A 14,724-nucleotide genomic window follows, 5' to 3' on the forward strand; every position below is an offset into this window, starting at 1 on the left:
AAACTTCAGAAGTTTTAACTCAAATTCTAACAAATTATTTAACATAGAAACAAGGTTTCATTCATGAGGAAAATTAACGCAACAGGGGTGCTTTCTCAACTCTCTGCATCAGTTGTTATAAATTGAAAGTATACCATTTAGATATTCCTTAATTAACATGCTTTGCAAAGATCTTGAATATCAGCAAAAGAAAAATGCTATTCAGGCATTTAGGACAGTTTGTTAATAGAAGGTTGACCCCTCTAAACAGTATGTTATATTATCGGTACATGCTTACTCACTGTAAGCTACTGTTTCACAACCAGTTACAAAGGTTGAAGCATAAACAATAGCCACTTTCTTACAGGTCAAGAAGCAGAAATCTGCAGACCAGGGTTCAAACCCTTCTCTGAGATCCAGTGACAGGTCCTGGGATTTCTGGGGAGTTATCACGCTCCTGCTCCTCTGTGATTTCTTGTAGCAGCATACTGCTCATTCCATTTTGCTCTGTGCAGGGAGAACACCAAAGCACAGCAAAACAGGCATACAGGAGGCATGGCAAAACTATTTAATTTAAAAGAGCATTTTGGGTAGAGTGCTATGAAAACAGCTGAAGGGAGGTGACCTCCCTGCCACTATGGGCAGTGCCGGTCAACCATGCAGTGCGCAGTACCATCACCCTAGAGTACCAGGGCAAGCTGTGCCAGCTCCCACTTCCACTGTCACTCCCGGGGTTGGCTGTACTAGTAAATCAGAGTCAGCAGCTCCCACCAGAAAATTTCTAGGCTTTCTCTTGTTCCATTTCCCAATTTCAGTTGTGACCAAGGGTATTCCATCTTCATGCACAGGCATGGAAAATTTCTGCCTTCTAATAAGAGGTACATATTTCTGCTTATATCTTAATTTACTGGACCTCACAGAGGTCCTATAAAATGTGCAATGTTAATTTTGCATATGGAAAAACAGAGAAGCTAACAGAGTTGTCAAAGGTGATGATAAGTTAGGAGTTATTCTGCTACCTCAAACAACCCTACCCATCTGGTTTCCTGACTTATTTTGTTATTCTTCGGGTGAGAATTGCTTGGAAATAGCACTGTTTCTATTTGTAAATGGGGATGGTGGAGGCAGAAAGTCAAGTGGTGTTGCGGATAACACAAAATCAAACAAACAGGTACAGATCTGACAACACTGTTTTACAGAGCTGTTTTACACTGGTATTTCTTCTTTGACTTAAGTAGAGGGTGTATATTGCTATTTTCTGATTACAGTAGAATACCATTAATAGAATAGACCTTTCACAAAATTAGCACACTGAGATGCCAGGCATCCTGGTATGACAAATATGAATGTCCTCAGATAACTATCTCCCCTCAGATATGGCTGTATAAGCTAGTGGCACAGTTCAGTAAGCACATAAATAAATGCATAACAAAATATGGCATTGCATGCACATCTGGGTTTCTAGCTTAACAAACTGCAAACAAATGAGGTTTTGCTGTATACACTCTAACTCTGTTGTCCCTTCACAGACTCCTTGTATCTTTTCTTCCCCAACATCTCTGTTTCTCTTATGTATTACTTCTGTCCTCGATTTACCCATACAGGGTTCTGTTGCTCTTTTGACTACCAAAAGGACTTTTCGTTAGAGCCTGCCCTAGAGTTTCTCAACCACTTTCTGCTCCTTCGCTTCTGATTCCCTATACATACATTATTGAGTTCCATACAGATTTTTAAGTCTCATTTCACATTCTGTTAAGGTTTCCTTTACTCAAGCCCAACAATTTTTGTGTTACTACTCTCTGTATGGACTCTCATCAGTAATTCAAACCTGAGGATACTGAGATTGCATTGTTACAAGTTTTCAACTCCAAGCTTATCTATCATGCCTACATTATTTTGAGTGATTAGCTGCAGTATCACTGTTAAGCTTGTAGGCAATTACATCACTTAAGGGAGCAGCCTTGTACTGCTATCTGCTTTTTTATACTACTGGTTTATTTATTTCCCCCCACTCTCTACCAGCGTAAATGAAGTCACTTGTTCCCCTCAAAACCTCTTAGACTGACTATTTAAAGACCATCCATGTTTTGATCTAACTCCTAATTCAAAAACTTTTTTAGTCCATAATATAATTCAAAGTTTTGAGACAGACCATGTCACTCTGACCTGCTCTGTATACTGGTTTTCCACAGCATGTTTTGTGCTCGTTCCTTGCACTAAACTTTCAGTGATGTTAACCAGAGCTCTGAACATGCAGAACAACCAGATTATGTAGAATGCAGGGCATCTGCTGCAGCAAACAGACAGGGAAGTTAACAACTACTGATATAATTCCACAGTGTTCATTATGTCCTGATGAGCCTCTTACAGCAGCCAACTGCAACCACTCCTACATATTCAAGACAGTAGCAAGGCTGTGTTCCTAAAACGACATACAACACTGCATCTGCGTGATGCAAAGTGCTGAAGTAGTACAAACTCTGCAAGTTCAAATTTATCTAAAAATTCTGAAGGAATGGGAAAATCTTTGGACAAATGAGGTATTGTCTGCATGCATGCAGACAGAAGAGAGCTGACATAAACATCATTTTATACACTCTCAGTAAACTGACAGAAATTCAGAAATATGCTTATACTCATGCTAGATCTAATCCATGCTGCCAGAAAATCACAGCCAAAGAAAATTGGGATTATTCTCTACCATTTGACAACGCAGGTGGGAGAACTCTCTCTGAACTGTTCTTTGTTCTCTGAAGACAAGCAGACAGATGCAAGAATACCCTGCATTTCAACATCCACCTTCCCCAGTCAGTGAGCACAGCTCAGCCAAGCTGGAACAGCAGAGCAATCCCCATCACACCCTGGACTCACTCTGACTCCTGCTCAGTTGGAAGAGAGGAAACAGCTACCAGACCCTGACTGAGAAAGCCTCAGTCACCAGTCAGGTGGTAAATCCTCTTCCCACACATTCAGAAGAGTCAGGACTTACTAGTTTGTCCCCAGCCCTATACTGGACCTCCAAACCAGAGCTTAACACCATCTGTCACCCTGGAAAGCACTCAGAGACAGTGCACATCTGTAGAAAGGAGCTGCCAATTTTGACTCAGTCTGCTTTTAGAAGATGACAGCCACACATTTCCCCCGATTTCTGATGGGCCTTTTACAGGGAAAAGTGTACCCTTTAGAAATACACTGTAAACTCAATACAGTGGGTTGTATTTCAGACGTGTAAAATGAGACACAAATTGAAATCTTGTTTTATATGTGTTTCCAAGCTTCCTCTCTTGGTTTGCCTCTCATTTGGGCTCTAATAACGGACTGATTTAGTATCAAGTTACAGCTGAAGTTGTAGACACATAATTAAATCAATACATAATACAACTCACATGTTATTGAGGGGACCCTTGACTTTTGGTTTGAGTGTGGGATTTAAAGACAGGAACTCACAACTGATCTCAGCTTGACTTTTGACTTGTCTGTTATTATCTTTGTCTCATACTTCACAGGGCGATTGTAAGATTTATTTTGCTAATGTCAGTATGTGCTTTAAAGACACAGAGTGCTAAGTGCCAAGTAATATTACTTATTCAGTAGTCTTGTTTCCTACATTTAGTCACATTTGCACAAAGCATGCCTAGCTTTTCAGCCAAATTTTACTAGTTTGGTTTCCTTTCTTCCCTTTCATTTTTCATGAAAAATTTGCTTGGTAGAAGTTTTGGATCATGGAGTTCCACATCCAGCAGTAGGTAAGTGACTTGCATTTAAACGGCTGCTAGCATGTTTACAGCCGTATCACCTAATCCTGCTCAAAACAAATCTTTGAAAGACACTGCTCAAAATGGGAGCAGATACTGGTATCTTAAAATTTGTCTTTCCATTGTTCATACTAAAAATGGATCTGCACCAATATTAACTACAGTATAAAAACCTTATTTAGAGCTGAGGTAAAGGCTTTGTGTTTGCAGGCATTATTTTGTGATGTTTCAAACCACATTTCTTGGACTCTCTCTCCTTATAATCATTAAACTGTTACATGTTTTCTCAATTCAGGGCTAGGCTTTTGTGCAGTGGGATGTTCCAGTCTTGAGAATCTTTGAGGAAACCTCTTCGTGCAGTACTGCCATGTCCTGAGGTTTTTTTGGGAGGGAACCTTGTGGCAATGCTCTCTGCTTTTAGAGACAAAGACTAGATACAACACGCCTCAGACAGTCTCTCTCTAGATTCATCACAAGGCCAGCCTATTTGTGCCTTTGAGTTTTGGTAAGGCTTGCTGTGAAAATGGTAAGTGTGTATTAACTGGAACCACTCCTGTAAAACAGGATGAATCTTGGAAGAATTGATACTGGGCTCTCCTGAGAACTGAAAGTCACAGCTTTTCTTCACTGTTTGGCAGTATTATTTCTGTTCACTTTGGAATGAACAGTATCAAAGCATGTAAGAAAAATTCTGCTCACACATTTAATGTGTTTTTATTTTTTTATTCTAGACTATCAGCATAAGAGACCTTATTGCCTCAGCCATCTTGTGCTACTTTTTGCAGGGTTTTTTGTGCTGGAGACCTTAGAATTGAGTTTGGTTTAGCGCTAACTCATTCCCTTTCTAAATTCAATTTTTACATTAGTCAGTATCTCAACTTACAATTTATTTGACTAACTGCTTAATGACCTATGAAAAAATTGTTTTAATCTCATACATTTAGTAGATCTGCAGAAGAACATATATCACTCCTTCCCGATCTTTCCACGGGTACTTGTTTAGATATATATAATGAAAACAACTCTTTCATATGTTACTGCTGTGTTTCCTTTAGCAGTCTGCATATCTTAATTAATATGAATTGTTACACAAAACAATAAAGGTTTTGTAACTAGGTAATACGGCTAAAATGTGATTTTCCAAAATAAAAACCTTATAAATGACTGAAATATGCAATTAAGTCATCCACACCTTTACTGAAACATTCCTTTCCCACTGCAAGTTCATCACCTTTCTGTTCCTTGTCTGGCTTCCTTGGCAGTTTCTGATGTTTGTGTCAAAAAGTGGCCGAGATCTCATAAGCGAACCGTGTGCAAGACCTGTTTTTTTTTAAAGACACTATGATGAAGAAACATAGTATAGTTACCACTGGTATGGGGGAGTCAGGCACTCCCATCTGTGTTCCTTAGGACTGTTTATTCCAAGAGGCTATGAAGACACAGATTTGAGTGTCTCCTGTAGGAATGGATGTGAATCACACAAGTATACACCCAACAGTGAAAACCACTGGTTCATCCGCTCTACTCATTGTCTGGAAGCTTTCTAGTAGAGTCCAAGATGCAGTCAGCTTCCCTTAAAAAGCTCATGTACTCAAACTACCACCAAGAATTCAAGAAGCTCAAGAAACTGCAGTGGACATTATAAACCAATGACCAAAAACTCTCTGATTCAATGCTGAGATTTTCTCTCCAACAGCTTTCTGAAAAGAATGTGCTCCTTTGGTAGTGACGCAGAGCCACTGATGTGCAATCCTGCCTGCCATTATGTCCTCCTTAGCACTGCAAGGATTATTCTTGCCAGGTGAGTCACTGTCCTTAGAGGGTTGTCAGCCTCTTTCACTCAGAAATAGGTTCTTAAATATTCCAGAAGAATTTATTGCATGTCAGTCAAGTCTGTAAAGGTATGGTTAAGAGAATTTAAGAGAACTGGGTGCCAGCTCCCATTCTGATCTCTTTCTCCTTATGCACTGTGCTAGAGAAGGAAGAAAAAGCAGTCATGGTACTTTGGAGATATGATTTCAGATGCAGGAGGAGCCAAGAGCCCACTGCTTCAAATAGAAGCAAATTATTCTCATACCTCACTGTGAAGCAATACTTTTTCCCAAGTTCTTGCAGGTGCAAGCATTAACATCTTGTATACAGGCATGCTGTGCAAAGCACTGTTTCTACAACTGGCCTCCACCTCCAGTGCATTGCTGGGATCTGCACGTCCCACTGGGCTCAGCTTCACTCGCTGGTGTGCAGTGAATGGCTTCTGTTGAGTCCTGCAAGGGCTGTACAGCAGTCTGCCTACAGAAGCGGCCTATGCAATCTGCTTTGAATATAAAAGTGCATGGGCACCCTACCCCAGCCTGAGCACAGCTCTTAGCATTCTTTTAAAATCCCAGACAATGCAGAGGTGCACATTTTTTGACCTTTTACCACCCTTTTTCAAGTCAGTGATCTGTGCAGCTGGCCTCACGTCCAGTGGCTGAACCTCCACCTGGTAGCTGAAGCTGAATCACATCAACACGCTGTGGTTCCCAGCATACGCCAATAGCTCCTCAAGCCAGCACAAGGAAGACTGTATACAAATTTTGGAAACTTATCTGGGAGAAGAGACATCTGGGCTGTGTTCCTGGTTCAGTTAACTGCTTTGTGCAAAGGAGAGCAACTTTATTGGGAGTGACTGAGATGCCTACCAGCATATACACTGTGAAAGTGACCTCTGTGTGGGTGAGGAACCTCTGTCAGAGAGACCAAGTCCCAGACATTGCAGGCAAGCTTTTTGACCACAGAGCCACTGATAGATCAGCGTTGTGTTACTCTCTCCGCTTTCTGAGTCTCACAAATGAGACACATGGGAAATACCTGTATTTTATACACATGTTGCAACACATCTAGTTGCTTTGTGCTTCAGGACCTAGGTAGGTGAATGTGTGTAGGCTCAGCAAGGGCAATGTAAACATCTGTAAGTCTAGGATTTTGTGCTCCCTACATGATAGGCTTACATTATGCATAGCAAAGTGAAAACAGTTTAAGGACTGAAAACCACGCCTTCAGTTGCATCAATACAACTGCGTGCAGAGTAAGGCTGCAAACCCGATTATCAAGGCTATGACCATTTAAAAGAAAACATTGACAACCAATCATGAAAAACACACAGCAAACTAGCTAACCCTTTTCTGGAGTAATTTTCAACTGTATTACTTTGAAAATTTAGATTGCAATGCAGCATGACAAGCACTTCTAACAGCACTGCTGAAGGGGCAGCAAATTTTGGTGTAAAGGGCAGGAGCAATTGGCCAGAGGCAGCAAAAAACTTCTAAGGTCAGTTTTGCACATGAATCCACTACACTGTGTAAGTAATTTCCCTATATAAAACTAATTACTAAGGTCAAGTTTATCAGAGTTGGTGCTTTCTTATCTTCAGATATAAGATGACAGGGCCTGCCATATCCACAAGATCATCTGCTTTCTTTCTTCCTTTCCTCCTTTTCTTTCTTTCTTTCTGTCTTTCTCTCTTTCTGTCTGTCTTTCTGTCTGTCTGTCTGTCTGTCTCTCTGTCTGTCTCTCTGTCTTTCATTTAAATCATGGTATCAGTTGAAAAAACATATACAGATACTAAAGCTAGAATTTAAAACTACTGTGCAAAATTACTTTCTTCCCAAAACACTACAAATATACAAATCAAACAAAATCCAACTGGAATTTGAGGTTCTCAGCAGTTCTGACAAGTCGGAGTCTGAAAATCTGGCCCTCAATACATGTACATAGGGCACCAATACATTCTTATTTTTACACCTACCCACAAAGAAAAAGCAAGAGACTGAAATAAGGAAATTACAACATATATTCAGATGGATAAGTATCTTGTAAAATGAATAACTATGCAAGGAAAAATCATTAACAATAGAGCCATCTGCTGTATTTCAAAAAAACTACACCAGCAAAGAATCTGAAAATGTTAAAATGCTTTACAACCTGAATTCTTTACTATTCCATGTTACAAAAAGTGATCATAATGATTAGAACATCAGTTTAAATGACAGGAAATGTATATTTGTTACACCTCTACTAGTGAAAAGGAGTATTTACTGGCATAATACTGAACCTCTGTTTCTAATGATACTAATTGATGTTGTAGTTGAACACATAAAAAGCCTGAAACGCTTCCCATTCCATTTGAAGTAGATAAGCATAGTGTTGTGTAAGGAGACAATGAGGTCAGCAGCAAGCTATGTATTTACTTAAATACTGACAAGACACTTGGATGATTTTTTCTTGCTCTAAAATAAGAAGAAATTCCAGGTCTAAAGAGCTTACAGTAGAAAAAAAAAAAATCAACATAAAAATGAGGGAAAGTTTAGACTAACCCAAGTGGTTCTTAGTCTATCTTTACACTTCTATCAATATACTTGAAAAGCCCTCTTTCAAACACAGTGGAAGAAGCAGGTGTCTAGAACAGAGTTCAGAGAACATAGCCTTATCAGCCAATTCCCAGTTTTGCATCTTAAAGGTGGCATTAAAGCACAACCCTAAAATCCCGGTTAAACTAGGGAAAATTGTATCAAGTGCAGACCCAGAGCTGCAGAGAGAATATACTGCTGTATCTAAGTCCAGGATCAAACAGGTGCTTTGCTACGTTCAGTCTGCAGTGGCTACAGCTGTGCAGAATACCTACAAACTATACACAGCCCCTAAAAACTATCCTGCTCATGGGAATGTTTTTCTTAGCTGAAAGGTTCGGAATAAAAGACAGACAGGCTCCCAAACATCAGGTCAGGTATAATTGAGTTTTCAAAGACAGGGAAGGCTGAACAACTTTTGAAGTGCCAATTAACTGCTGGTGGTGGGTGCCACTGCTTTTGAGTATGCCAGTTAAAACCAGTTATAACCTAGCCCATCCCAGTGCCTACTGGAGCACGCGGTGTTCTTCCCCTCGCTGCATTTCCAGTACGGCTGGTCTGCCAAACCACACACTAATAGAGGTGGTTAGAAGAAGTGACTGCAAACCAGAAACAAGAGCTGTCAGCATGAGTCTTTACAGGGAAGTTACCCCTGCATTTAAAGTAAGCTTACGAGCCAGCTACCTACCTACACCACATCTGTAGCTCACCACAACTGCCTGGATAATATGTGTATCTACCCCAAATGTATGTGTCCTTATTAAATATACGAGGGATCAGATGTTTGACAACAAAAATTACTTGTTCCTACAAATTTTGTCATTTAGCAGTTTTAAGCATTATTTAACATTTCATGCAGTTTTTGTAGGCTATGTAAAGAAAGTGACACTTCATTACTACACCTGTAACTTCAGTAATTGCTGCATAATAGTTTTTTCTACTATCGGCAAAACTAAACTTTCACGACTAGAATTTTTTAAGCTTCATAAATAATACACCAAAGACATTCTTAGCTTAAAAAGAAACCCACATATATTTACCTGCCATCATAGCTATCATACTGGCTTTGTAGATGTTAGCAAGGGACCCCAGTTCACCTGTTGCCAAGATTGTTTTCATATGAGCTTCTCCACAGGCCTCACGGCACTGACGGATCTCCTTGTAGAGACCTGGGGATAAAAGCATGTGAAAATGATCAAAGTTGCCTGAGAGACATTTTCAAGTATGGCTGTAATTTCCACTTCTGGATTAATTTCCAATCTTATAATTAGTCATAGCACTCAAGAACTTAAGTTTTGTAAGTTCAATAAATTTAATGACTGGAGGTAATTAACAATGCTACACAGTTTAAGACAAGACTTAATAGCTATTAATGTCGATTCTCTCAAAACTAAGGATGTGCAAAGTATGCCAAACACTCATGAATACATCAGGAGTAAAAAATGCTATGATAGTCAAGATTGATTTTAAAACAGCTTTTCCAGCAATAAGTATGGTAGCACACTGAATCACTACTCAGGTATAGTTATGTTTTCCTGCCCATATCACATCATCATCCTCTCTAACCCCTTCAGCCACATTGTCCCTGTTTTGAGTGAGTGGTGGGGTTTTTTGGTAGCAGGGGAGGGGGCTATAGGGGTGGCCCCCTGTGAGAAGCCTCTTGAAGCTCCCCCAGCTCCAGGTCAGCTCCACCTCTGCACCAAACCTGAGCCAGTCAGCTGCGCCCCTGTGATAACGTATTTAAGAAGAGACATGGTGAGGAGGAGTTGCGGCAGCTGCGTGAACACCAAGGTCAGTGGAGGAATGGAGGGAGGAAGGAGGGGGGAGGTGTGCCGGAGCAGAGACCCCCCTGTATCCTGTGGTGAGATGGCAGGGAGGCCCCCCCCGCCACCCATGAAGATCTACAGTGGAGCAGACACTGATTTATGGCCCGTGTTTCGCTTGGATGATCAAGGTGTCTATGCCCAAAGAAGGCCGGGGTCTTGTGGGAAAAAGTAGCTCCTGCTGTTGTAGTTCAGCACTGGGAGGATTGCAGCATGCGGGGGTGTCCCACATCAGAGCAGCTCGGGAAGGGCTGCAGCCGTGGGAGGGAATCCAGCTGGAGAAAGTTGGTGTCCCACGCTGGAGCAGCATAAGGAAATGCTGCAGCCTGTGGGAGGGACTCATGTCGGAGAAAGTTTGTGGAGGACTGTCTCCTGTGAGAGGGGGACTACGATGGAGCACGGGGAAGAAGCTCCAGAAGCTCCCCCTACTGAAGATGGAAGAAGTGGCAGCACTGACTGCACCCCCCATTCCCTGCCCCTGCGCCACTGCGGGAGGAGGTAGAGATATTGGGAGCAGAGCTGAGCCCGGGAAGAAGGGAGGGGTGGGGGGAAGGTGTTCTCAAGATGTGGCAATGCTTCTCACTGTCCTACTCTGTTAAGTGTTGTTAGTGTCTGTAATAAATGTACATTCTTTTTTTCTTCCCCTAATGAGTCTGCCTTTTGCCTATGACCATAATGAGTGATTTGCTCCTCCCGGTCCTATCTCAAATTCCAAGCCTGGCTTATTTGTCCCTCCTCATCGCTGGGAGAGAAGGGATGTGTGAGCAGCTGCGTGGTGCTCAACTGCCCTCTGAGCTCAAACCACGACACACATTTGCCAAAGGGCTCAGTCTAAAAGACAACAAAGGTGTGACCAAGTTGTCTAATTACAAATATTAGTGACACCTGAGATGCCATGAAACATCCCCCTTGGCTTTCAGCTGTCACTCCTGGAGGCTCCACATCTCCCTTTGGTTTCCCAATGTTCCCCCTAGTACCATGGGACCATCTCAGAAAGTCTGATTATGGACCTTAACATCTGTGTTTAGGCACCTGAATCCCACTTTAAGCTTCATGAAAACAAGAATTTCCTAAAAAAATCAATGCACTCTGCTAACATCCCTGGTGAGGAGAGACCAAGGCCTGGGATCACACCTCAAGGACCAGCAAATCCACATGGATTTGTGTTTAAAAACCACCTCAAGTAGTTGCATTGCCCACAAGGTTGCCAAGGACTTGGACCATCCTGTGCTGTGACCTCAGATGGCCCTGTCAATGGTAAGGAAGTATGGCGGCAGGAGGGCCAGCAGGACAACATCTATCTAGCATGCTGTGGAGCTACAGTTCCAAGGACAGAGCTGGACCCTCGCTTCTGATGCCTGTGCTCACTGAGGAAGCCAGCTGGAGTTCAGGAAGGAGGTTTGATGTGAGCCACTGTTACACACACAAGCACTGCCACTCTCACTGACACAGACAGCAGGACCAACTTGCAGAAAGCCTTTTAGATCAGAGATAAAGCAGACCATTATTTCTGTATCCTCACACCCCTTGGAAAACAAAAAGCAAGGCCTGCCCTGGAGTTGCCCCTCCTTCCCCACAGAGAGCCCCACCGCCTTTGGAGGGCCTCTTGCTATCAGTCTGTCTTCTGACCTACAGCTCTCCCTTCGCCCTCATCTCTGAGCAGTCAGCGTGTCCCTGGGACAAAGCAGCACACATCCCACCAGCTCACCGCTTCTCAGTGAAATGCCACAACCTGCTGGCCACCAGCCGCAGCCAGGGCAACGCAGGGCCAGGGAGGACAGGCCAGCATTCAGCTGCTCGTGGACACTGTCCAGAACAGACCACCCACTCACAAACTCCTGCTTTCAGATTTAGGGGGTGTCATAGCCAGAGGCATACTTACCTTTCTAATAGTTTTATATTTTCACAGAGTCAGTAAGAACCAGAATAAATTTGGACATAACGGACTGTAAAAAGGCTAGACCTTGTGGACCTGGTCCAGTAATGCAACACAGGGAGCATAGGGAAACCCTCCCACCCTTTTTGGTAAAATTCAGCATCACTCCCACAAAATTTTAAACATAGGGAGACTAAAAGAGCCAGATATTATGGAAACATAACTGTTAGAACCTGGCCACTTTGGGATGTTTAAGACTCCTCCAATGTAGAGAGAAAAGCAGCTCTTACATTATAAAGCCACCATTTCTGGAATTTTAATTTTAAAAAAAAAAAAGATGCAAAATAAGCAAACAGGATCCTTTGCAAGAGAATCCTTTTCACACATCATACTCAATCTTCAAACATTTAATCAAAATGTTCTTTTATGGAAAGCTAAAATACAGCTTTTAATAAATCTTTCTTGCTAAAAAGGTGTAGGATATGGCTATGAAGACTCAATTTTTTCAGCAATACTAGATTTCTTTTCCCTTCAGACCTCAAGTGAGACTTGGAAACATACAGTAGGGTTTGCCAGCTGCTGTACGGTTGGACCTCCCCTCCACCCGCGATGCAGCTGCATCCTATTGCTGCCATGGGCACACCGGGTGGCCGGGGCTGCAATCGCTGGGGTGGTCCTCTGAGGCACACTACACACATTAGTAGACAACTAGCTAATGCACTTAGCAAGTCCCTTTATAGACCCCAGGCATCACCTTGTTTCTTACTGTGTACCAAAGGTGTGAATTAATCAGTACTAGCATGCAGTCTAACATGTTTTATTGATCAATTGATCATACTCCAGAAACCTACATCAAATCGAGACTCAAAAAGGAAATACAAAGAACCTGTGCTATTTTCTTGTGCAGTTGATAACACTGCTCATGTTAGATCCAAATGCATTCTCTTTTCGTGGGGTGACTCTTTCCTGAAGCTTTTGGAAAGCCAGAGAAGGCAGCTTTCATGTCCTTCTAGTTTCGGTAACAAGAAGAAAAGACTCGAGTTTTCTCTACTTTTAAGACACGCCACCAAAAATGTCAAAAGAAAATCAACAAAATGTACATTTAGGTTGGATTCCATGAAAAGAAATTATATCCTCATAGCTGTTGTTCACTGGAGTTAGTACCGCAGCTACAGCATCCTCCCTATTGTTGGAAGGTACTTTTATATGTAATTAGTGCCAAGATCATTTGAACAGTCTCACTATCTGACAGCACGCATCAACCCACGGGCAGGAACAACTGGGAATCTTCAATCATCCATGTCTATCAGGTTAGCTGAGGTGGTGGAAAAGTGGGCATATTTTAATGGGGCAAGTGTGTAGGTAATAAATACTGCTCCTTATTCAGAGACTAATTATTGCAGATTGCAGACAATAGCTGGCATTCATAGGACATTCTCAACTCTACAGTAAAAGCACAGATAGAAACGCAACTACCTCTGGGACAGAGAAAATTAACCAGAGCACCCAGTCCCACTGCAAGCAGGAACTGCTTTGATACAGAACAAGTGCAAAAACTCCTACTCCTTTCAAAAATAAAAAAGAAGTTTCAGTACTCAGATTTAAATGAAGGCACAAATAACTTGATTATCCTGAAACTTCCTCACAAAGTGTGGGTAGAGTTAATCACACTTAAAATGCACTCAGTGTTTTAAGGGGTCCTGAGCTGCTTCTGCAACAGTCTGTGCTGCCAAAAAGTCCACCACTTAAATACTCAGTTCCATCAAACTGAACAAGAGCATAAGCAGGCTGGACACTGCCGTTCTGGGAATATCTGCAACCTGTGCAGAACACCAGTAACTGACACAGCAGATAGAGCTTCTCTGGTTAGCAGCAGCGGCACAAATATTTTGGCAAAAACCTTTATTGCATAAAACCCTGCAGGCATATCTTCAACTGTGAGCTAAGACCACCATGAAGAGGTTGCAAGAGACACTCCTTCTGGCTGCTAAAAACAAGGAAAAGAAAATCAGGAGCTCTCAAATCAAATGGCCAGTACTGAGTAGCATCTTGAACAGAGCACCAACACTACCCATTCTAAAAGAAGTCTAAGTCTTAAGCCAGGACGGGGAAAAAAAGAAACAAAACAATGCAAACCAAACCAACCAACCAACCAACCAAACAAACAAAAACCCAAAGCAAGCCAACCTATATAAAATCACAGAATGGTTTGGGTTGGAAGGGACCTTAAAGATCACCTAGTTCCAGCCCCCCTGCCCTGGGCAGGGCCCCCTTCCCCCAGCCCAGGGGGCTCCCAGCCCCGTCCAACCTGGCCTTGAACCCTTCCAGGGAGGGGGCACCCACAGCTGCTCTGGGCACCCTGGGCCAGGGTCTCACCACCCTCACAGTAAAGAGTTTCTTCCTTATATCTAATCTAAATCTATGCTTTTTCAGTTTAAAACCATTACCTCTTGTCCTATCACTACACCCCCGGACAAAGAGTCCCTTCCCGTTCTTCCTGCAGGCCCCCTTTCAGTACTGGCAGGCCGCTATAAGGTCTCCCCAGAGCCTTCTCTTCTCCAGGCTGAACAACCCCAACTCTCTCAGCCTGGCCTCACAGGGGAGGTGCTCCAGCCCCCTGATCATCTTTGTGGCCTCCTCTGGACCCACTCGAGCAGGTCCATGTCCTTCTGATGCTGGGGGCCCCAGAGCTGGACACAGCACTGCAGGGGGGGTCTCACGAGAGCAGAGTAGAGGGGGAGAATCCCCCCCTCGACCTGCTGGCCACACTGCTCTTCATGCAGCCCAGGAATATATTTGGAGCCAGATGCTCAGTGATGTAGTCTGTGGTAGCTCCACTGACTTAGCTGTTAAAATGCATGTGACATAAGAACTCTTATACTTTACACCCACTTACTTAAGAT

General features: G+C 42.6%; 1 protein-coding gene across 2 annotated transcripts in view; it reads right to left on the reverse strand.

Moving 5' to 3' along the window:
• The window catches only part of DERA (deoxyribose-phosphate aldolase), a 58,032-nt gene that overhangs the window by 22,236 nt on the left and 21,072 nt on the right, over window positions 1-14,724 (reverse strand). The window contains exon 6 of one of the 2 annotated variants that reach the window (XM_042795319.1): window positions 9,220-9,291. In XM_042795319.1, coding sequence (XP_042651253.1) covers window positions 9,220-9,291 — 72 coding nt within the window. Of the gene's footprint in view, window positions 1-9,162; window positions 9,292-14,724 lie in introns of both variants that reach the window. The other variant, XM_042795318.1, reaches the window with a different exon arrangement.

The sequence above is a fragment of the Tyto alba genome, unplaced genomic scaffold, assembly GCF_018691265.1.
Source record: "Tyto alba isolate M040663 unplaced genomic scaffold, T.alba_DEE_v4.0 Super-Scaffold_21, whole genome shotgun sequence".
NCBI lineage: Eukaryota > Metazoa > Chordata > Aves > Strigiformes > Tytonidae > Tyto > Tyto alba.